The sequence below is a fragment of the Typopeltis vanoorti genome, chromosome 25 (assembly GCF_054136105.1).
Source record: "Typopeltis vanoorti isolate ZY-2024b chromosome 25, IOZ_Tvanoo_1.0, whole genome shotgun sequence".
Lineage (NCBI taxonomy): Eukaryota > Metazoa > Arthropoda > Arachnida > Uropygi > Thelyphonidae > Typopeltis > Typopeltis vanoorti.
The window spans coordinates 6,953,308-6,978,254 of NC_143573.1; the positions used below are offsets into that span (position 1 = coordinate 6,953,308).

Sequence of the window (24,947 nt, forward strand, 5' to 3'; positions counted from 1 at the left end):
ATGTTGGAACATGGTGTTAGTAATAACCAGTCCATGTCCTGAGCAGAAATCCAACAGGTATTTGCCAGTATTATTGGCTTTGCTGTTTTCTCCAAATTTTCTCAAATTATTTTTGTATGTCTGACAATCATTTCCTACTCTGCTATTTAGATCCCCAACAAGGACCAACTTTTCCTTTTTCATTGTGTCAGTTGCTTTTTCTAAAGCTTCAAAAAATTCCTCCACTTCTATCTTAGTAGAACCTTCTGTGGGACCATAGGCACAAATAAGTCTCATTGTCCAATTCCCCATTCTGATATTTGCCCACATCACTCTACTTGAGACTGCCTGCCATTCAAGAAGATTAGCCTTATATTTTGTGTTGAATAGTATGGCTACTCATTCTTTTCCTTGATTGTCATTTCCTGAATATAACATTTTGTATTTATTGTTCAGAAAGATCTCACCAGTTTTTGTCTTTTCTGTTTCAGTCATCCCTATTATGTCGATCTGGTACTTATCTAATTCCTCCGCTAGCTCCATTTCTTTGCCATTCAGGCTTCTTATGTTGATAGTACCGATCTTTAACTCTGGTGATGTTGAGTTGGGGTGTGCTTTCAGATTTGTTCCAGTAGCTGACTTTTCGCTGTTCGCCCTGGTTCCCTGGCGAAAACAACGGGGGCCTTGTTTAACCAGGCGACGCACCAGCTGGCATGAAATTTTGTCATGTTGTACCATCATTTTCTATATTGGTTTAAGCCAATAAGAATACAATTTGGTCGGCTAAATCCCAAATTGCCAGCCCATCCTCTTTCGTTCAGTATCCAGGTAGATATCCAACAGGGTGCACCACGAGAAGGTGAGGATTGGACATTAGGTCAGAAGCCCTGGTCGGTTCTCCACATTCCTTTAAAGGCTATGTGGAGGTCTCCTCTCAGTTATACAGCTTTGACCCTTAAGCACCCCACAGAAATATTCATAAACCAAAAACTCATGGAGATAAAGTCTATTGGATGAAAGTGAACCAAGTTGCTCTGTTTTGGACCAAAAGGTAAATGTCAGATGGTTAATGAACCTCATCTTCCAAAAGAAGTTTGCAGGCCTGGTTGGACGAGTGGTTAGCGTATCTGCTTTCCAGCCAAAAGGCTGCGGGTTCAAATCCTGCTGTGTTGAAGGTGGGCAGTAGATGGTGTTCGTGTAGTTGCGATTCTTTGTAGTTGGTGGATTGAGTGCTGGAGACAGAGAGTTGTATAGCCTTTCCTCGATGAGTCTTTGACCTTCCTGGAAATGTCATATAATAATAATTAATTGCTTGTTTGAGTAGTCATGTTCTATGCCTGAGCACCATATGGAATTATAGCTTGACTGGTGCACAGATGAATTTTGGTATATGTGATGATGAAATTGGATTTTCAAATATTAGTTAGACTTTTATAGAATTGAAGAGTGCTCTCTTTTCACTATGTCTGGTAGAGTATTGATGTAGGAACTAAGGTAATGAAAATCATTTACTTCTTCAAGAATGTGGTCATTTAGCCTAATATTTCCTCTATTCTGTTCTTTAAGACTTTAATTTAACTACTGTTGACTGCCAACCAGTGCTGCATTTCTATAAATTATCTAAGTGGTTTTAGGCAGTGTGAATGATGGAGTCAATTAGTACAAATTCTGCAAAACATAGATTACAAATCAAGAGTAATAATAAAAAGATATGGCCCCAAAGAGTCTCCCTGAAGAACTCCAGTGGAAACGGGAAAACTTCATCATCTCTCCATTAACCCATTACTCTTGCATAATAGTTCTGGTATGATTCTACTATTGCTTTGATTAATTTCAATGGTATGCCATAATAATTCAGAATTTTTAATGTCCTTTTTCAAATATTGAATCAAAGGTTTTTGAGAAATCCATGAAGTTAATAAGATTAAGGGAAGGTTGTTATCTCTCTTGATCCTTTTAGCAACCTTCTAAGGCATTGGATGTGCTCAATAGTGCTTCTGTTTTTCAAGAAACTTGCTTCATTTTTAAGTAGAAGAGGTGTTACACGTGGTTCAATTCAGTTTAGAATTATCCTGTTATAGATTTTCCGTGTGGTAGGATGCAGTGTGATTCCTCTGTAATTTTCTGAGTTGTTCAGATGGCCTTTTTTTGGGCACTGGTATTATAAGGCCTTCACTCCATTGTGATGGAATATTGGATGTAGCTACAGCTGTATTACAGATATTTAACAACTGTTTCCAAAGCTCTTTATCTCCATCTTTTAATAACCTATGCTGTTACACCACCAAATTCAGGCTTTTTCTCATTCTTTTGGGTTTTTAGTGAAGTTTCAAATTCTTGCATTGTAAACTGCTACACATAATGGGAAGTTCCTTTTGGTTTATAATTTCTGGCAGAGCATCTTAAATTTATAAATACTATAAAATCTGAAGTGGTCCTTTTCAGCAGAGAGCTATAAGCTGTGTGTGTGGCTTTGCTTGATTTTAACATACATGTAATAGCATGGTTTAGTCAGAAAAACCTGGGTTCGATTTCTGTCAGTGATGTGAGGAACCTTTATCTGGTTTCTTTCAATGAAAGGAGAGTTAGTCAGTTTCATATGGAGGTAGAGGTTTTTTCCTCCCGAAAACTCGGGTTTTCCGTCCCTCAAAACAGACAAACCAGCCAGTAGAACACATGCAATTTACAGACAAGAATATTCAGAGGCATAGGGATAACTGCCTTATCCTCATATTATGGTTAGGAAATCTAAGGATACTTGGAAGGCCATGGGTGCTTAAGTGCCTGTTAAGGCCACTGATGAATGAAATGTGATAACATGTCAAGGCATATGCCAGCCTGGGCCTGGTCGGCCGAGTGGTTAGCATATCCGCTCTCCAGCCAAAAGGCTGTGGGTTCGAATCCCACCATGGGCATGGATGTTTGTGATTGTCTGTGAAAACACTAGTGGTGGTGGTAGGCAGTAGATGGTGCTGGTGTAGATGATGACGGAGATGGTGAGATGTAGAGCAGGTGCCATCCCTCGATGAGTCTTAGGACTCCCTGGAGGTGCTATGTAATAATAATAATAATATAGAATGTAACCTAATTAGTCAGTCCAGAAAGTAAAATATGCATAAAGTGTTTCATTTATAATGGAGAGAAGTACAATGGTTGTGAATTGGATTGGTTAGTTAGAATTGCAGCCAAAATGTGAGGTCAGTATATTATGCCTTTTAACCACCTATTCTAAGATCAGTTGGTCTGATTTGCAAAAAAGGGAAACCCTCTGAGAGGGGGGGGGAGGGGAAAGAGATCAACTGTTATTCATTATTAAAAATTATGGAAAAAATTACTGTGTTATAGTAAACCTTCAGTTTAATATAAACCAAAATAATCACTCAATGTTTCGACCTTCATATCAAGGTCATTATCTGGAATATACAACCATTAAAACAACTGGCCTGTCCTCCAGTGGAGGAAAAAATTACTACATCAAAGCTAGAGTCCTGTTATTATTATATATTTGGTTACAAATCATTAAGATATGTATTAAGCTAGAGAGCAAAATGTACTAATTACTCAACATATGTTATAGTAGAACTGAAGTTTTTCTATAACACAGACGTTGTTTCCATAATTTTTAATAACGAATGTTGGATCACTGTGTGACCATGAAGGAAAAGATCAATTGTTATGTTTTTCCACTCATGCTGGATATAATTAGGAACAAACAGCAGAAAGTATGGAATGTGTGTGTGTGTGTGTGTGAATTATCAAAAAATAACATTAGTAAGCATTAGAAGAGAGCAGTTACTTTCACAGATACAGCAATGTGCAGGAATATTACTATAGCATTTACAAGACAGTGTAGGAGCAGGTAGACTAATGCAGCTGTTAGCAGGAAAAATGAGCCTGACCACATTGATAAGGGATGTGAGCATGATAATATAACCATAAAACATGATTTTTATTTTCTTATATGATTTTTCTATTATTTAAGCAGCATTAAACTGATATGCATAATTAATTTTTTTGAACAATTACTGCTAGCTAATTATTGAAAACATCCGCAGAAACTGCAATTGTTATTAAGAATTTTTAAACACGTAGATTTATTGCATATGAATACAGTACATATAAACAAAATGCTTATAAATGCATGTGCATATAAAAGCATTTCATTTAAATAAATATGTTACTTAAGACTTACCAAATTTTGTTGGAAAGATTGATTCGTCATATACAGTTTTCTGTGTAAATGTCATCACATAATCTATATATTGGGGAGCTGCTACTTTGCACTTTTTCCCTTTTTCATCAAACCATAAATATTGCCTACAACAGTAATAATAAAAAAATTAAAAAAAAAAAATGTATTACAAACTGAGCAATTTAAGTTAACATATTCATCATCATCAATTCCAGATATAAACCTTCAAGAGGTATACTGGATACTATGACAGTACCAAATAATTAATTCTGCATTATTACCAGCTTCCTAATAGCAATTTTCTTTCAAATTAATGTGTTATTAGTTATGAGTTTTTTTGAACAATTTTTTGTGGGAGAATTTTTGAGATCCACAGTAAAATTGCATTTCTTTGGGTTGTGGTTCATTGTGAGGAAGAGATAAAGAGGAAGTGGGGAATGCAGTGAGAGGAGGCAAACTCACAAACATACTATCCACACAGAGGGAACTCAGTCTCCTATCCATATGTGGCCTCAACAGTTCCCCCTGCAGTCACCGTATTTGGTCTCCCTTCAGTCACGAAATGGCAAAATATGACTGCGGGATTTAACACTGGTTGATCGGGAAGCCTCCATATTCATTAGTAACTGGTTTGGTCCCATGTACTATCCAGCGGCTAGCCTGCAGAACCATTTTATTGCTGTATTCTTGCTACAGCAATAAAATGCTGTATCAAGGATGGGGAAAGAAACCAGAACTCTTGCTTTAGTGACCAAACATGACTGCAGCCACTTCATGTCTCTAATAAGCAAAGTGGTGGTATTTCACTGGATGATGAAAGACATCTATCACCTAGATGTCTAGTTGGCATTTCCTCCAACTTTGGTTGTGGTTCATTGTGAGGAAGAGATAAAGAGGAAGTGGGGAATGCAGTGAGAGGTGGCAAACTCTCACTGCATTCCCCAGCAATGCTCACCAGGAAACAAGCTATGCTGCTAGAAGGTAGGGGATGATTTGACTGCGAGAGGCTATGTATTGCACATCAACAACTCTTTAGTAGCTCTGGTAATGATTACACTAAATGTACTCTTTACACACACACACGTGTGTGTATATATATATATATATATATATTATGGATTTCACCTGAAAGGTCGTATACCTATCATACATTAACACCATGGTGGGCTAAGGGTAGTAATCCTGAAACCCAACTTTTTCAAGAACCTTATGATCTCACACTAGGGATGAAATTCATCTACCACATAACACTGACTAACATCCATGCCTGGACTGGAATTCAAACCCATGACCTATCTATCAGTAGGGTTACCATATTCTAAAATTCCAAAATGCTAACACCCCATTGCCTGACCAACTCGTTCCATACACAAACATCTAACACAAAAATAAATACATATGTTTGAAATCTTTACCTTTGTAAGCTTTTCATTAATTAGATGCTTATTAGAATGTACAAAAATATGAGATTTTAAGTGTCGTCATAAGTCTTATGAAACAAGAGTAGGCCTACATGAAAAAGAATTAGACTTATCACACTACATACATTACTTTGCAGCCCATGCATATTTTTCACTAGACCTAATTTTCTTCAGCAGTTCTTTGTTTCGACACAAATAGTCGAACAACGGCTGAGGGAACGTGGACTGCAGAGTTTGGTGGATAGAAGAAGGAGAGGTGATATGATTGAGACTTTTAAACTGTTGAAAGGTGGTTACAGGGTTTACACTGGAGAGTTCTTTTGCTTGGTTGAACAGTGGGAAGGAGTGATGACAAGAGGCCATCCCTGGAAGTTACGAAAGGAAACCGTGAGCAAGAGGACGAGGAGTGGTTTCTTTGCATGGAGGGTGGTTGAAACATGGAATGCATTGCCTGATGGAGTGCTGAGAGCGAGAACGATCAACGAGTTTAAGGAGTGGTATGATAGACTTTGTGTTTCTTAGGGGAGACCTCCCCACAATGAGTCTTGATAGACTTTGTGTTTCTTAGGAAGGACCTCCCATGATGAGTCTTTTGACTCCATGGAGGCCTGGATAATAATAATAATAATATTTTTACATGTAAAATGTCTGTAATTAAATTTAACTATAGCAAGTCCTTTTGCAGATTCTATGGTAAGTCTATTTCTTTCCTTGGTCCACTGAGCTTGTATTAATGAAAAGAGCCTTTCAACACTGGCAGATATTTTCATTATCAAAATGCAGACATGTCGGCATAAATGCTGACATACCCTACCTATTGGTTGCAGAGTAGGAGTACTGTCCTCTCTACCAACCAGGTCAGCATGGTAGCTACATACAAGAGAGAGAATATTTTGGTTCACACATTTGACAGTTGGAAGAATTAGAGCATTTGACAAATTAGTAACAAATCTTAGACAAATCTGTGAATTTCTACTGTTGCTTCACATGGCAAAATGACTTAAATGTAAGCATATTTTGTTAAGTATCTTTTATATATTAATATATGGTACTGAACAGCGGGAAGGAGTCATGACAAAGGAGCCATCCCTGGAAGTTAAGAAAGGAAACTGTGAGAAAAAGGTTAGGAGTGGTTTCTTTGCATGGAGGGTGGTTGAACCATGGAATGCATTGCCTGATGGAGTGGTGAGAGCGAGAATGGTCAATGCATTTAAGGAGTGGTATGATAGACTTTGTTTCCTAGGAGGAACCGCCCTCGATGAGTCTTGATAGACTTGTGTTTCTTAGAAAGGACCTCCCACGATGAGTCTTTTGACTCCATGGAGGCCTGAATAATAACAATAATAATTTATATAACTCATAAGTCATGTTTTATGCTGAAAATAAGTAAGGAATAACATTAAAGCAGTCCTCACCTGCCACAGGGACCCATCATATCCGGACATCCTGACATAGTACAGAATTCTGACACCGTTCCATAAATCATATTAATGTGGTCAAAGAATGAAATAGCTAAAATACAAAAATTGGTTTTAGTAATCTCTATACAAATTTGAATACAGGAATATGAAAGTTCATAGTGTGCTATATCAAGGGTAAATAATGTTTCAAGGAAAGAGACATTACATAAGGAAATTAAGTAATATTGCAGTACGTTATAATTTGGCAGAGTATAATCAAATGGTAACAATTGTAACAACTCAAAAATTATTAATGCAACAAAATGAGTGTAATCGAACATACCTTTTGTTACATTGTTTTGTTACAGTTAGTGTTTTAGGTTGTTTTATAGTGTACAATTTATAGAGATAAAAAAACCTAAAATGCTAACTGTTTGTACAAAGTTCATAAAGTTTTGTAAACTGGAAGTGCTGATTATTTAGTCAACCTTAAATAACATACTAAAAAGTCCTGAATGATGTAAGTAGATCTCCTGTCACCACCAAAATAGATCTCACAAATAATTTGCTTCTATTTGCTCTTAAGGTAGACGTGTTTGGTCACGGTGACCAAAATTCAGGCTTTTTCATGATATGCCTATCATTCTATTTAACTGTAATCCGTAAAATGCCTTGATTTCCAAATATTGTCTGACTTTTATACTCGGATATGAAAGAAAATTTCTTCATACTGATGTATACAATCAAGAAAGAAATAATATACATAATAGATATTTTCTCAATTCTCTTTCATGACATACATACACTGCCATGAAAGAAAACTCAAAAACAGTGTATGTCATGAAAGAAAACTGAGAAAGTAATAAAATAAACATAGTTTATTTTATATCCTGCACTGCTGAATATATAAGAATGCATTGTCAAGGCCATTACTGTTTTAGTGACTATATTTCGAAATAACCTGATGATGCATTTCTGACTGCTTTCTGTTATTATGGCATGTGATATATTGGCAAATGTGAAAAGTTTTTACCTAATATTTACTTGTGTTACTATGTGGACATATAAAATAATGTAATACTTTTAAAATTCAAAATCTGACTTTTACTTTTGAATAAAATTCTGCTTTTCACTCCTGCACCTGCAAACAGAAAATAAAGCTAAAGAAGAGAACCTGTAAGAAAATCAATTTCCTTTCTGAAAGAAAGAAGAAGATATTATGCTTCACAATAAATATAACAGTGAGTCTTATGTGCCAAAATACAACATTGCAAAACATAAAAGCAGCATAAAAAAATAAGAAATTCTTAAGTGCCACTTTCTACCCTTGAATTTATTATTATTTTATTTTTTTGGTGTGTGTGTGTGTGAGTGAGGAAACATTATGCTTTATTATTTTTATATTCCGATTGTCTTATATCATTACAAGAAAATAAAAGCAGAAAATTATATGGAAGTCAAACATACAATAAAATGGAAATGATCCAAAACAATCATCCATTACAAGAATGCTCTTTCACAACAGCTTTCTTACATAGGGACTTCATTAATTATCACACCAGATAAACCCATTGTCATTTTTAGCTTGTTCACTATTGTTTGTAACATATAATTTTGAATGTTTTGTCTAAGTTTGCAAAGAAATATGGTCCAATTTAAACCTAAAGTGATCTCATAAATTTTATTACAATCTGCATGAGCAGTCAAAGCAGATGATTGAGTTTATGAACATTTAGTACGATAGCAAATTTAAAAAAATATGAGTATTTAGTATGAAAGATGAGCAAAATGGATGTAGTATGAAAGATGAGTGTTCAACAATGGGTTCAATGCCCATAGGTATCTAATGCTATTTGACGATGTCATCACCCCATTCTCTGTTTTGTCTTCCTCTTTTGTTCTTTCTTCAATCATCCCAAACAGCAGCATTTATAATTTTCTCACATTGTTCATTCTACATATATGGTCAAATAGACACAGTTTCCTTTTGATTATTTTCTGGATCAGGTTTTCTTTTGGTTGTATTCATCTATATATTTCCTCATTGTTCACTTTCTGGATCCAGCTTATTCTCAAGATCTTTCTATAGCACTTCCTCTCAAATGCTAACATCCTCCTTTCAAATTCTCTCAGGAGTACCCAGGCCTCACATCCATAGAACATGCTGTTGAAGATACAGGTTTCCAAAATATGCAGTTTAGTGTGTATCTTTATAGCTCGGCTCTTCCATATTTCGTCCATAGCTTTTAAGGTAGTGTTGCTCTGGCTATTCTAATTTTTACATTTTTTTTTGGGTCCAAGTCATGTGTGATATGGCACCCAAGATACGTGAAGTGTTCCATATTTTCCAGTTGAAATCCTTCTATGATAACTTTGTTCAGTAACTCCTGTTGTCTGAATATCATTGTTTTAGTTTTTTCAAAATTGACATAATCCATATTTTTTTCCTTTTGCATACAGTGTTATCAGTGTCTGTTCCAGCCATGCTGCATCTTGTTCAATCAGGACGATGTCTTCTGCAAAGTAGAGGTAGTATAGTTTATTTACATGCCGTTTCTTGAAATGCCTCCACCTTCTTCTTTAATCTTATCTAGTGTTCTTCCCAGATGTGTGATGAAGATGATTGGTGATGCGGGATTCCCTTGTCTTGTGCCAAACCAATCTCCAGTCATACTTGCTATCTTGATTGTTGCTTGTGCTTGGCTGTTTATATCTTTCAACAGGCAGATCAATTTGTTGTCCACCCCATAGGAATCCAAGACTGCCCATGTTATATTTCGGTCAATATTATCAAAGGTGTTTTGGAAGTACACAAAACAGCAGCATATTCTTTTTGTTCTTTCTTTGAGCTTTTTCTGCTATTAGTCTTAGTGCAAGAATTTGTTGCACTGTACTTGGATCTTTTTGAAATCTGGCTTGCTCATCAGGAGGACGTGCCTCCATGTGACCCTTCAGGCATTTTGTAAATATTTTCATCAGCACTTTGCTAAGATAACTCATTAGTGCATTCTGAAAGACTGTCTTTCTTATGAAGAACAACGAAGACTGATTTTTTCCACTCTTCAGGGGCCTACCCCGATCTCTATATTTCATTATATAATTTATGCATTTCTTTTACAACCAATTTAACAGTTTATTATTATTCACATTACATATACAAGATATACATATTATACAATTCAACTTGTATAATTCAATGTACAATATTTCACAATACAATTCAATGTACAGTACAATATTATAGAATAAAATTAGTATTACTATCATATTCTGTTGGTACTAACACTTATTTTGGCTATTATTTTATTACAGTTAATAAAAAGTTTTCTCATATTGGTGATCCTGGGTTCCCTTGTCTTGTGCCTTGACTAGTGGCAAACCAATCTCCAAGTAGAGTATAATATATTTTGAATGGTTTCATAGTTGATGATAAGTTACTGGTTTTAGAATAATGTAAGTTAGTTAATGTATTTATGTGTAACCAAGGGCTGAATCCATACTGGTTACTAGAAAAGTAATTAGCTCAAAACAGTCACTGAGAGTCCAGGGACCACATCTATGAGGGATACCTTACCAGTTATAATGATGTACATGTTAATATATTAATGCCTAATTGAATGAACTAATTTGTAAATCAATACCTTAATTGGTTATGATATATGAGTTATAATGATCTCTTATACTATATGTTTAAAGAAATTGTCAACGTTGTTTAATCCCATGAGGTAGTCTCTCCATCTTTTTCTGAATGCATATTCTGAGGTTATAGATGTAATTTCATTTGGAAGTTTATTATAGCTGCTTGTTGCTATGTACTCGAAGGATTTATGAAAAATTTCTTTGTTAGCCTTGGATACTACCAGCATGTTTCGACTGCAGCGCAATCCATAGTCTATATTATATACCAAGAAAGTTTCAGTGTTTCTTTTTACATATAACAGACAACCATAGAGATATAGTTTCTGAAGTGGTAGAATATTATGAATGATATACAGGTCATTGGTTGAATGTGTGAAGTCAGTAGTAGTTATGGCTCTAATTATTCTGTTTTGTATTTTTATTAATGGAAGCAGACTGTTATAATAGTTTCCGCCCCAACAGGTAATGCCATATTGCAGTGAGGAATTTACCCAGGAATAGTATAAACATCTTAAGAATGCTGTATTTACAAATTTTTTAACATAATATATTCTGTTAATTATGAACCTGAACTTATTTGCTGTGAAAGTGGTGTGGGAGTTCCACTTCAAATTGCTATGGATATGAAGGCCCAAATACCTGACGGATTTTGTTTTTTTTGATTAAGCTACATTTACAATTTAGATTGTCACTACATTTCCTTTCATGCCATTTTATAGTTATACTGTGGTCTAATTTATCTGTTAATGTAAAGTACATATATCTCATTTTATTGGTATTAATGTTAAGTCCATTGTTGCTAAACCATATACTTAGTTTTAACATGTCACTATTAATCCGATTTTTTAGATCTTCAAGTGTTGTTTCAGTGTATACTAATGCCGTATCATCAGCAAAGGATATCATTTTGCCAAAAAGTTTCCACCTGTTTCCAAACGTTTCCAAAAGAATCCACCTGAAACTAGTGAAACTAGTTGATAGGCGGAGGAGGGGAGATATGATTGAGACATTCAAATTGCTAAAGGGATTCTATAGGATTAATTCAGAGGATATTTTTGAGATCAGGACTGGTGGTGGGAGAACTAGGGGACACCTATGGAAGCTGGGCAAGAGTGTGGTTAGCAGGGGTGTTAGAGCTGGGTTCTTTACTTTTAGAGTGGTAAATGAGTGGAATAAGCTGCCAGAGTCTGTTGTGGGTGCTATGACGGTGAACGAGTTCAAGACAAGGTATGATAGATACTGTGAGAATGTAATCGCATAGTTGTGTGGACATGATGTTTAGGGCCTCCCTCGATGAGTCTAAGGACTCCTGGAGTCGCCCGAAATAATAATAATAATAACAATAATAATAGGATGGGTCCTAGTACCGACCCTTGCGGGACTACGTATTTTATTATGTTTGTTGTGCTTTTAAATGTATCATAGCTGGCATATTGTTTTCTATTATTCAGATAGGATCTGAACCAGTCATTAGTAATTCCTCTAATGCCGTATTTGGACATTTTCAGTAGCAATAGATCATGATGAACACAGTTGAACGCTTTAGATATATCAAGAAAAATGGCTGCTGTGTGCATTCCTTCATTTATTCCACTATAGACCGTTTTATGAAACTCCAATAGCGCTTTTTCAGTATTGCATCCGGATCTAAACCCATATTGATTAGTTGAGTAAAAGGATATTGTATTTAAATAGCTATTTAAGTGTTTTTATCAGGATTTCGATAACCTTTGAGATTGTGGATAGTATAGATATTGGTCTATAATTTTTAATTTCATTTCTGTTTTCTCCTTTAAATAGCGGTACAACTGAAGCAGACTTTAAGTGTTCTATAAATTTACCATGTTCAAAGGATTTATTAATGATATTTGTGAAGAATCGTAATTTATGTTTAATGATAATGTTTAGTTTTTTAACATTTATGTTGTCCCATCCCACTTTTTCCCTTTTTTTAATCCGATTACTACTGTTTACTTCATCTTCGTTTACTGCGTATAGATACATTGAATTCTTAATCCACGGAAGGTGACTCACATACTTTGCCCTTTCTGCAGGGTCGAAAACACAACTGCCATTGGTAAAGTGTTTGTTCATTATGTTAAGTATATCAGTGATGTCATTGCCCTCTGGGAATTCTTGCATTTTCTGCTTTGTGTTGCCTATTATCATATTAACCAACCTCCATTCTTTACTTATCATTATAACAAGAAAGAAATTTCGATAGCAGATAATGTTCTTTTGCCTGTTTTATTTTTTCCTTTGGGTGTTTAGCGAAATTTTTATAGTCGTGCTCAAAATTTAAATTGTATAGATTTTTTTCTATGCTTATAGTAGAGCTTCTCTTTTGTCCTTATCATATTTTTTAGTTAATCTGTTATCCAGTGTGTCTGTGAACGTGCTTTTTTGTAGTAACTGTTCTTTGATATTGCGATTTACTGTCTGCATATTTAATCATTTTGATAAATTCATCATATAATTGATTTTTGTCTAATACGTCGGTTTGTGGCAGTTGATAATGTTTTATGTAATCTCAAATTTATTATAATTGGTGACAATTACAAATTTTTTATGACTACCAGTGCAGCTCATGTCAACACTATTAGGTATGGATAGTTTCAAAAGTATTGAATGGTGATCTGTTATTTTGCTAATGTAGATTGCAGTGGATACCTCACAGGCTATTCTGTTTCTTATGAATATGTGATCAATGCAATTTGTCGAGTTGCACACTTCTCTCGTATTGCCATCGATGTAAGCAAGAAACCCATGAGTAGATAATATATTTTTATATTCTTCAGTTTTATTATTACTCTTATAAAGGTCCAAATTTATATCCCCCATTAGTATAATATTGTCATGTTTTAAGGTTTTTAAGACATTATTTAGCTCTGATAGAAAGATATCTACTGGGCCATTGCATGCATGGTATATAGCAAATATAAGTATATTCATTGCTGTGTCATAAATCATTACAGTTTCAGCGCTTTGCATTTCTGATTCCAGTCTGTGAAATTTATAAATATTTTTTCTAGCATATAGAATTAATCCACCTGAACGATTATAGTTGTGACAAAATCATAATGCATATCATAATCTGCGATAGAATAATGATCAACCTCAAGTTGTTTGATCCATATTTCACTTAAGACTAGTACATCTATATATGATTGGATCTCTGTAGAAAGAAACATTAAATTATCAAAATTTGACCTTATCGATCTAATATTGATGTGATATATGTTGAAATTCTTGGATGAGTTTGTAGTAATGTGAAAAAATTTTTTAACAGAGGTTACAGTTTACAGGTTTATCAGAATCTAAGCTATTCGTGTCAAATCCTAAATCCATTAGGTTTTCATTGCTCCAATTATTCATAGGTAACATTTAGATTTACTGCCTTCTTTGTTTGAGTTTGTTGAGATTGTCCGGTGTTTTTATCCGTATCACTTTAGTGTTGTCATTCTTTCTCATGAATAGTTTACCATTTCTTACCCATACATATTTGACTGCACCACTTGCTCTCTTTTGTTTTGCTTCATAAAGAAGTTGCTTATTAAGTTTAGTCAAGTGTTCATTTATGTAGACGGACACCGGTTTTAACTGTTCATCAATTTGTTGAGTTGTGATATTGAGTTTTCTTGCCTCTGTCATCCATTTATTTTTAGTACTCTTGCTTTCTAGCTGAATAATAACTGGCTTGATCTCAGTTTTTCTGTTGGTGGTTACTTTGTGGATGTGCATGATATCTTCTCTTTTTACTCAAGTAGATTCACCAGTTTTTCAGTTATAGTATGCAAATTTTCATTCTGAGCTTCTGGTAGACCATTTAATTCGATATTGTTCATCCTGGAGCACTGTTGAATTTCACTAACTTCCCATTTCAGATCACTCATTTGAGCTTTTAGTATTTTATTTTTGTTTGTTAGTTCTGTGTTTTTAGTGCAGAGATCTTTAATTAGCTTTTCGTTGCATTCGGCTTTATTCTTAAGATCTTGAATGCACGAAAAACTATACTCCAGCGATGCCTTCAGATCATTTATTTCAGCTTTAAATAGGGTTTAAATTTCCCTTCTTATCACGGAGTTATCATTTTTAATTTCAACTGTGATGGCATTTAAGTCTTCTAAGATCTGTTCCTTGAAGTTTCTTAAGAAAGCCCTAACGTCAGCTTCTCCATCATCTTTGTTTACTGCCTTAGTTAAATCTAAACCACCGTTGCTTCTATTTAGTTTAGTTTGAGTTTTAAGGTCATTTTTGGGAGAAGTATTGATACAAATCTGACATTTCAATTTTAATTTCTTGTCCTTAGACATTTTACGAAATTTAGATTCTGCTACTCCTATACTTACAGGATGATAATATACACGGCATTCTTCAATGTTCTTTGGAATGCCGCGTATATTATCATCCTGTAAGCATAGGAGTAGTTTTCATCTATCTTACCTTTACAGCTTTTGCAGCTGGTGATGGACATATCTCAGCTGTTACCTATTAATCCTTGAAGGAGGATTAATAGGTAACATCAAGGTGAGAATGGCAGTTGATGCAACACGTGGCTTGAATTTTTTGAAGAACTAGTTTACAGAAACCACTGAATAGATTTTGATAATTAATACCTCTATTTTTTGATATTACTGAGATGATTAATTTGAGCACATTTTAAAGGTGACACAATTACTTACATTTAAGTATAAGACAGGAGCAAATTTAGCAACAAACGTTCACTCTGCACCATATTTCTCCCACATATTTTAGCATACCACTTTTTTTCAGTACTGTAATCAATCGTCTGCTCTTGTATTTATATTTTGTTTTTCACCTGTGATCTTAAGCTTAATTTCCAGTATGCCCTGATAGGCTGTTCTTAGCCTGTCTTCATTTAGATGTCTTTAGCTTTTTGGAACTTTTCTTTGCACTTCTGCTTTAGTCTTATATTCACAATCACTAAGCTGTGGTCTGAATCAATATCAGATCCTTGGAATGATCTGCACTGTTGAACTGATGCTGTCCATTTCTGGTCTATAATATCAGGTTGATCATATTCAAATGTAAGAAGAGATGTAAGAAGGAGCATATAGGTTATGTTTAGGCTTAGGGTGGCCTAAGCTCGCTCTGAAGCAATATCGTCATTGGACTTCTGTGGCATTTTATAGTTACTGGAGTTGCCTACTAACCCACCACGTCCTGTTAGTATTGCTGCCTTTTTGTCTGGGACACCCGGAGACCCGTCCAGTGGCATGCAGCTTTGCCTCTGAGGGAAAGACCCCAGACAAGAGCTGTAAAATATACTAAAAATAAAGCAGAACACTTTTTTATATATAAAAAAGTGTTCTGCTTTCTTTATATATGAACGCTTTCTTTATATACAAGTATATGCAAAATCTAGATAAACATGATCAACTCACGACATCCCTTTATGTCAATAATACATGCAGGTGCGCTATTTGTCAGTAGTGAGTGCACTACTGACAAAAAGGAATGTTGTGAGTTGATAAAGTGTATTTTTAAGTGATAAAGTATGTTTAAGTGACAATTCAAAATATAATAAGTGTATATATCTCATCTTTCCTGTTCACATGCTAGACTCAATGGCTTGTCATATTCAAGATACAGAAAAAGGAAACTAGGAGGTAGGATTAACCATCCTATATAGCTTGATAATCATATCAATGTGTATGTGTGTGTTCTCTCTCTGACTAGTTTATCTGTTTTGCAGGAAGAAAATCCTCCCACCCAAACATGAGACCAATCAACTCCAATAAGAAATAGGTTCAAATCACATTATGGACATGGATGTTTATGACTGTCTTTAGGTGGCAGGCAAATTTCTTCACTCACTGTGAGACCATAACCTTGCTTATTGGCTCAAAATGAACTATGCTTGGTGGTCTCTAAGGCAGGGTCTCTGGATCATCTAACTCTCAACATATCCACAGTATTAATGTATGTATGACAGGATTCCAGCCTTATATACATAGGATTCACATTTAAAAAAAAGTTATTTTGAAAAATAAACACTTCCATAGCAGAGTTGTAAGAATGATGGAATATGCAATTTTGGATTGGAAAAGATGAGTGACAAGAATCATGACTTCATCCTGATTCTTGTCATGATGAAGGTATCTTCATATGGACTTTTTTTTTTTTTCAAATGAAGGTGAGCCAGCTGATCTCATGAAAATAGAGGGTGTTCCTCCTGGAAATATAGGATTTTTTCCCCCCACAAAACAAGTAAATCAGAGAACTCCTGTAATGAGTCCTCATATTCTACAGAGGTGTTATGTAATAATAATAACAAAATTATTAGGGGTGCTAAGGGTCAAAGCTATATAACTGAGAGGAGACCTCCACATAGCCTTTAAAGGAATGCGGAGAACCTGCCAGGGCTTCTGACCTAATGTCCAATCCTCACCTTCTCATGGTGCAGCCTGTTAGGTATCTACCCGAATACTGAACAAACGAGGATGGGCTGGCAATTTGAGATTTAGCCAACCAAATTGTATTCTTATTGGCTTAAAACCAAAATTTCAAATGATGGTACAACATGACAGAATTTCACTACCTTGAGCATTGCAGTGTTAAACAAAGCCCCTGTTGTTTTTGCCAGGGATCCAGGGTGAACAGCAAAAAATCAGCTACAGGAACAAATCCAAAAACACACCCCACTGAACATCACCACAGTCCAAGATCAGTACTATCAACATAAGAAGCTTGAATGGCAAAGAAATGGAGCTAGCTGAGGAATTGGATAAGTACCAGATTAACATAATAGGAGTGACTGAAACAAAAAAGATTAAACTGGTGAGATCTTTCTGAGCAATAAATACAAAATGTTATATTCAGGAAATGAAAATCAAGGAAAAGAAGGTGTAGCCATATTATTCAACACTAAATACAAGGCTAATCTTCTTGAATGACAGGCAGTATCAAGTAGAGTGATGTGGGCAAATATCAGAATGGGGAACTTGACAATGAGACTTGTTTGTGCCTATGGTCCCACATAAGATAGAAGTGGAGGAATATTTTGAAGCTTTAGAGAAGGCAAATGACACAATGAAAAAGGAAAAGTTGGTCCTTGTTGGGGATCTAAATAGCAGATTAAAAAATGATTGTCAGACATACAAAAATATTTTCGGAAAATTTGGAGAAAAGAGCAAAGCTAATAATAATGGCAAATACCTGTTGGATTTCTGCTCAGGACATGGACTGGTTATTACTAACACAATGTTCCAAAAACATAAAAATATGCACAAATTCACATGGAGAGATGAGGCATGGAATAAGAAAAGTCTCATTGAATATGTTATTGCTGATAGTGATGTCTTCTCCCTGGTGCAGGACACTAGAGTGTACAGAGGATTTGAAATTGGAAGTGATCACCATTTAGTCTTGACCACGATAAATTTGAATTTCATATTGAAAAGAAGAACACGGAAGAAAGTTTTAAAGCAAATACAAGTTGAGCAGCTGTGAAATGAAGACCAAAAATACACAAACATTATTGAAGAAAAAATGAAAGAGTTTGAGAACAGGAACCAAACCTTTGAGATTGAGTAGCAAGCCCTGAAGAAAACACTGATTGATTCAGTCAGAGAGGCATGTGGTGAGATTGTCTGCAAGGATAGAAAAATCAGAACTCAATGGTGGACACAGGAAGTTAAAGAGGCAGTAAAGAAAAAGAATTAAGCATATCAAAAGTTCCTGGCAAATAAGTCAGCTTGTGCTCTTAGAGAATACAGAAACAAATGTAAGAAAGCTAAACACTGTGTAAAACTAGCTAAACAAAAGTCATGGGAATACTTTTGTAAGAACATAGAAAATAAATATCAAGAAGGTGGCAAAGATATTCTGGAGGTTGTTGAAAAAGCTCAGAAATGGAGGAAAGAGTGCTGTAAAAGGAATCAGATATGATAAAGGTGATATGAAAACTGGAGAAAAAGATATCCTTGATTTATGGAGTAATTCGAAAAATTGCTAATTGCTCAATCAGTGACAGCACTGTAGTAAAAAACACTGACCAGGCATGCAATCAGGAATAATATCCATACTCGAAGTAGAAAAAGCCATCAAAAGCCTGAAATGTAGAAAGGCAGCTGCAGTAGATGATATTCAACCAGAAATGCTCACATATGGAGGTATAAAAGTCTTATAGTGGCTGTACTGCATAGTTCAAAAGACCTGGACAGAGGGCCAAATTCCAGATGATTGGAGTAGAGCTCTCATAGTGTCCATATATAAATAGGGAAATAAAACTGAATGTGAGAATTACAGGAGGTATTTCTCTACTGAGTGTTCTTGGTAAGATTTATACAAGTATACTCGAAAAACTGTTGAGAAGGATTGCAGGAGGGAAGCCTAGTTAAGAACAGTTAAGAATAAAGGCTGTTGAAAATCAGATTTTCACTTTACGACAAATAGTTGAGATATCATGAAAATATAACAAAGATACATATTTAAGTTTTGTGGATCTGGAAAAGGCGTACAATGCCAAGAGAGAAGCTATTCAAAACACTACAGTTGGATGGTGTCAATGGGGCATTATATCAAGAAACACTTAGTCTTTATTTGAGTTGTAAGTCAGCAGTTAGAATTGAAGGAAGTACAGGAAGATGGTTTAATGTTAAATCTGGTGTCAGACAAGAATGTACATTATCCCCTTTGTTATTCATTATCTATATGGATCCCATTATGAAGGAATGTGGTATTAAACATTATATCAAAATTGAAGATGTTTATCTCAGCTCCTTGCTTTAGGTAGATGATGTTATACTTCTAAATAAATCTGCTACAAATCTACGAGATTCCCCTACTAAATTGAATAACTGTTGTAATAGAAATGGTATTGAAGGTCAGCAATAACAAGACAAAGACAATGAAAATAGGCAGAAGCATTGAAAATATCAACTGCTTTTCAGCTATTTATGCACAATTTTTAGTAAAGATAGCAAATGAAATTTGGAAATAGACAACAGAATTAACAAGCTGATATAACAGGAAGTGAAATGAATACATTTATACTGAATAAGAGAGAGATTAGTGAAAACACTAAACTAGCTGTATACAAGACAGTGTTCAAATTCAAACCAATTTTAACTTATGGATCTGAGAACTGGATCAGAAACAAAAATCTTGATCAAAGAACCACAGATATGAGAATCCTGAGAAAGATTAGGGCACTGAACAGATGGCATCGATGGCAGTATCGAAGGCCATATTCATGGGTGTGTGGTGGCACAGGGCCCCCGCAAAGTTCACAAAATTGAAAAAAGAAAATCAATTATTTTTTAAAATTATTATATAAATTAATATTGTAATTATTATATAAAAATATTATTATATAGAAAATATATGTATAAAATTTTACAACCAACTAGTGTTGTTATAGTAAGCGAAATAAGATCGCAGCATTAGAGAGGTAGTATTTGAAATTACTCTAAGGTATATAACAATATCGTACAACAGTGTTAAATAGGGAAAAGTGCATTATAAAACAGGTGTTTCTAATAATTTTAAGGAGTTTTTTTATTTTAGTTTATGATTTTATGAACAAGTAAGTATATACACGTACTGTCATGGCAATTTTTTTATGTGACATTACTTGCAAAACATCTTTAAAAATATATTTTGTAAACTGGTTTTAGGTTATCCGACATAAGAATATTTCTTCAATAGAAGTTTTCAATCTATATTAGATTTATTTATTTTCTAATATTATCTATTTTAGATATATTTTATTTATCAGGTAAGTAATTTTGTTTTAATTTATTAACTTATTTTATAATTAAATCTATCGTATTTAATTCTAGAGTAGACTAGTCGTGAGAGAGATTATTATGGAAGAAAATACCCAAGTGGGCATGAAAAACGAAAGTGAAAACAAGAAAAATGAGGATCGTCAAAGAAATTCACTGTTTAAATTTATGAAGTTGAACTCATATATTTGTTCAGATATATCAGTTGATAACGGGAGTTCTGAAATAACTACAAACAGTTCTTCAGCTTCAATTAATTAATAATGAGAGTTCTGAAATACTCAAAGGAAGCGGAGAACATGACGCATTTGGTCAAACAGTGAGTATTGAAGACCCTAAAACTGAGACACCAGAGGAAGGTGAACTATTTACTATTGATGATCCAGCAACATGGCCCATACTTTTGAACAATGCAACACTAACACAAATTATACAACGTGGTCCACCGTCTTCTCCGACTGAAAATGATTTTCCAAAAGATGACAACAAGAGGTGTTTTTCCACAGCTCACTATGTTAGGACAATTGCAAACGGAGAGAAGCAAAACAGAAGATGGCTTGTATATTCAAACTCTTCCAACTCTATTTTTTGATTTTGTTGCAAATTATTTTCTTCTGATGATAATTTTTTATCTAATAATGGCTTTTCTGACTGGCGACATGTAAGTGAAAGATTAAAGTCGCACGAACGAAATCCAGTGCACATGAAATGCACATATTCATGGACACAAATGAAATGTAATTTAAAAAATCACAATACAATTGATCAGGCAAATCAAAATGTCATAAAATTTTAAGTAGAACGGTTTAGAAATGTTTTAAGACGAATAGTAGCAGTAATTCTTTATTTATCCGAACATAATTTAGCCTTTGGAGGTAATTTTGATACTTTGTACACAGCCCATACTGGTCATTTTTTTTGGAATCATAGAATTAATTGCAGAATTTGATCCACTTTTAAAAGATCATTTAATGCGATGTTCGGGAAAAAAAATATAGGTAAGAAACAAATTTCGTATCTATCACCCATTGTGCAAAATGAATGAATTGTTGATATGGGAACCAAAATTCAACAAAATATTGTAAACATGATACGACAGGCAAAGTACCATTCAATAATTCTCGATTGTACTCCTGATGTTAGTCATCAGGAGCAAATTTCAGTAATTTTTAGATTTTTACATATATTTGAAACAGATATTGAAATTCATGAACACTTTTTGATGTTTTTAACAACTAATGACACTACTGGTAAAGGTATATATGAAAATATAAAATCACTTTTGAATAAATTAAATCTTAAATTGTCAGATTGTAGAGGGTAAGGGTATGATGTAGAAAGTTTTTTACCTTGGGTATAATATATGTTAAAGATACCAAGTTATTTTAAATATGAACCTGGTTTTTTACTCCATTTCCCAAGTAAGCAAACAGACAAGTCAGTCAAGTTTGTGCCTGCAAGTGTTGCAAGTCTAGCTGACCCTGCACGTAGTGCAAGTCCAAGGCAACTCGTGGTAAAGGTAGAATAAGCTCTGATCAATATTCTTATTTAACCTTAATGCAAAGCACATCTCCTGGAGAAGATGTATGATGCTATGTATTAAAGGCAAGGGGCCACTACCCAGACTGGTTTCGACCTTTATTGAGGTCTCATCAGTGGGAGCCAGGCTAAGAAATACTAAGTTTTAAGTAATACAGAGCTTATAAATATTTTACCAACACAAGTTACCATACAAGTTACCAATACAAGATACCACGAGTTGCCTTGGACTTGCACTACGTGCAGGGTCAGCTAGACTTGCAGGTGCAAACTTGACTGACTTGTCTGTTTGCTTGGGAAATGGAGTAAAAAACCAGGTTCATATTTAAAAGAACTTGGTATCTTTAAAGGCAAGGGTATGATAACGGAGCGAATATGAAAGGAGTATATAAGGGAATCTGTGCTTAAATTTTAAATAAAAAAGAAAAGGCATTTTATCCTCCTTGCGCCTGTCATAATTTAAATTTGATTTTAGGGGATGTCGCAAAATCATCAGTTATAGCAATAAAATTTTTTAATATTATATAAAAATTATATACATTATTTGCTGCCTCAACTTCATGTTGGGACATATTAAAGAAATATGTTAAACAATTAACTCCAAAACCGTTATGTGAAACAAGATGGGAATGTAGCATAGAATCAGTTAGAGCTGTACGTTTACAAATTCCAGAATTTTTAAATGCACTAAAAGAATTATTTAAAACTGTATCAGATAATACTATCAAAGTGGAAGTGGTTTCAATATATGAACAAATAGATTCATTTGAGTTTATACTAAGCCTTGTAATTTGGTATGAGCTTTTGTCAAAAGTTAATTTAGTAAGTAAAGTATTACAAAATGCAAAAATTCCCATAGACGTAGCAACTAAGTATATTAAACAGTTAGTGCAGTACTTTGAATAGCAGAGAATATCAGGATTTGATAGCTGTTTTGAGATTGCTAAAGAACTGTCAAATCTATTAGAAATAGAAATTAAATTTAAAGAAAGTCAAGTACGTCGAAGAAAAGTATTTTTTGATTATGAAACGCCTGATGAATCACACATAGGTGATAACAAAGATAATTTTAGGATAAATTTCTTTTTTGTAATTTTAGATACTGCTCTACAATCTGTTAAAAAAAGATTTGAATTGTATGAAATTCACTAAAAATCATTTGGATTTCTTTATGATATGAAATTAATAAGAAAAATGACAGAAAATGAATTAAAATTTTGCTGCAAACAGCTGTATCAAAAATTAAATACAGATATTGATGAATCTTGAAGAGGATAGAGAGGTGTACAGAGAGAGAAAGCAAGAAGCCAAGAGAGTTGTGGCACAGGCGAAGGCCATGGCATATCAAGACCTTTATGATCAATTAGATACAAAGGAAGGACAGAGAAAGATTTATCGATTGGCAAAATGTAGAAATAAAGCAGCAAAGGACATCTTACATGTGAAGCAGATAAAAGATGCTGAAGGAAGAGTATTATGGAGGAATGTAGACATAAGAAACAGATGGAGAATATACTTTGAGGGACTTTTGAATGAGGAAAATGCAAGGACTCACAGAGAAGATGGGCAACCTTCTGAGGGGATGGTGCAGAATATCAGTAGAGTGGAAGTGACCGAAGCCATGAAGAGGATGAGGAATGGAAAATCGGTGGGCCCCGATAGGATTCCAGTGGAGGCATGGAAGGCACTGGGGGGGAGAGGGAATTGACCTGCTGTGGGACCTGTTCATGAAAGTTTGCCAACAGGAAAATATATCTGAGGAATGGAAGGAAAATACTCTCGTCCCCATCTACAAGGGTAAAGGGGATGCACAAGACTAAAAATTACAGAGGAATAAAGTTGATGTCACACACAATGAAAATCCTAGAAAGGATTCTTGATGGAAGATAGAGGAAGGAGGTGGAGATTGCAAAGGAACAATTTGGCTTCATGCCTGGTAGATCAACAACAGATTCTATCTTTGGGTTATGGCAGATGATGGAAAAGTTTCGAGAGAAACAACGGGAGCTACATCTGGCATTTATTGATCTGGAGAAAGCATACGATAGAGTGCCAAGACAAGAAGTCTGGAGGTGTCTGAGGGAGAAGAAGGTTCCGGAGAAATATGTCAGGTTGGTGCAGGAGATGTACAGAAATGTGAAGACAAGTGTTCGGACCTGTCTGGGACAGACAGAAAGTTTAAGTAACAGTTGGCTTGCATCAAGGGTCAGCATTAAGTCCGTTTCTGTTTAATATTGTGATGGAGGTGGTGACGGAGGAGGTGAGAGAAGATGCGCCTTGGACAATGTTGTATGCAAATGACATCTTGCTGTGTGCAGATTCAAGAGAAGAAGCAGGAACTAAACTGGAAAGATGGAGAAAAGTACTGGAAGAGAGAGGTATGAGACTGAGCAGAAGTAAGACAGAGTATATGTGTTGCACAGTGGGCAGGAGCCAGATCTGGAGCTGGAAGGAAATGTCATCAGGAAGGTGAGGGACTTTAGATATTTAGGTTCAACAGTGGAAGAAGATGGAGGAGCTGAGAAGGAAGTGGGGTGCAGGATACAAGCGGGTTGGAGGAACTGGAGAGAGATGGCTGGAGTGTTATGAGATAAGAGAGTGCCGATCAATCGGAAAGGCAAAATCTATAGGACAGTAGTGAGGCCAGCTATGATGTACGCTATAGAAACTGTGGCCCTGAGGAAAAATAACATCAGCAGGATGGAAGCAGCAGAGATGAGAATGCTTAGGTGGATGTGCAGTGTGACCAAAAGGATCGTCTGAGAAATGACTATGTGAGGGGAACAGTGAAAGTTACGAACTTAGGAGAGAAGATACAGGAGGCAAGGTTGAGATGGTTTGGTCATATGATGAGGAGAGAGGACGAATATGTGGGAAGAAGGGTCATGCAGATGGATTTGCAAGGAAGGAGGAAGCGTGGGTAGCCAAAGAAGAGATGGAGGGAGTTGGTAGAAGAGGAGTTGAGGATGAAGAACTTGGATGTGGTGACAGCCAAAGATAGGAGGATGTGGAGGAGACTCATCAT

General features: G+C 35.1%; 1 protein-coding gene across 2 annotated transcripts in view; it reads right to left on the reverse strand.

Annotated features, from left to right (window-relative positions):
* LOC150092514 (MOB kinase activator 2-like) overlaps positions 1 to 24,947 on the reverse strand; it is a 191,236-nt gene that overhangs the window by 7,268 nt on the left and 159,021 nt on the right. For both annotated transcript variants that reach the window (XM_090414652.1, XM_090414653.1), the window contains exons 3-4: positions 7,008 to 7,104; positions 4,172 to 4,296 (exon numbers count right to left, since the gene is read on the reverse strand). In XM_090414652.1, the coding sequence (XP_090270778.1) occupies positions 4,172 to 4,296; positions 7,008 to 7,104 (222 nt within the window). The remainder of the gene's footprint in view (positions 1 to 4,171; positions 4,297 to 7,007; positions 7,105 to 24,947) is intronic.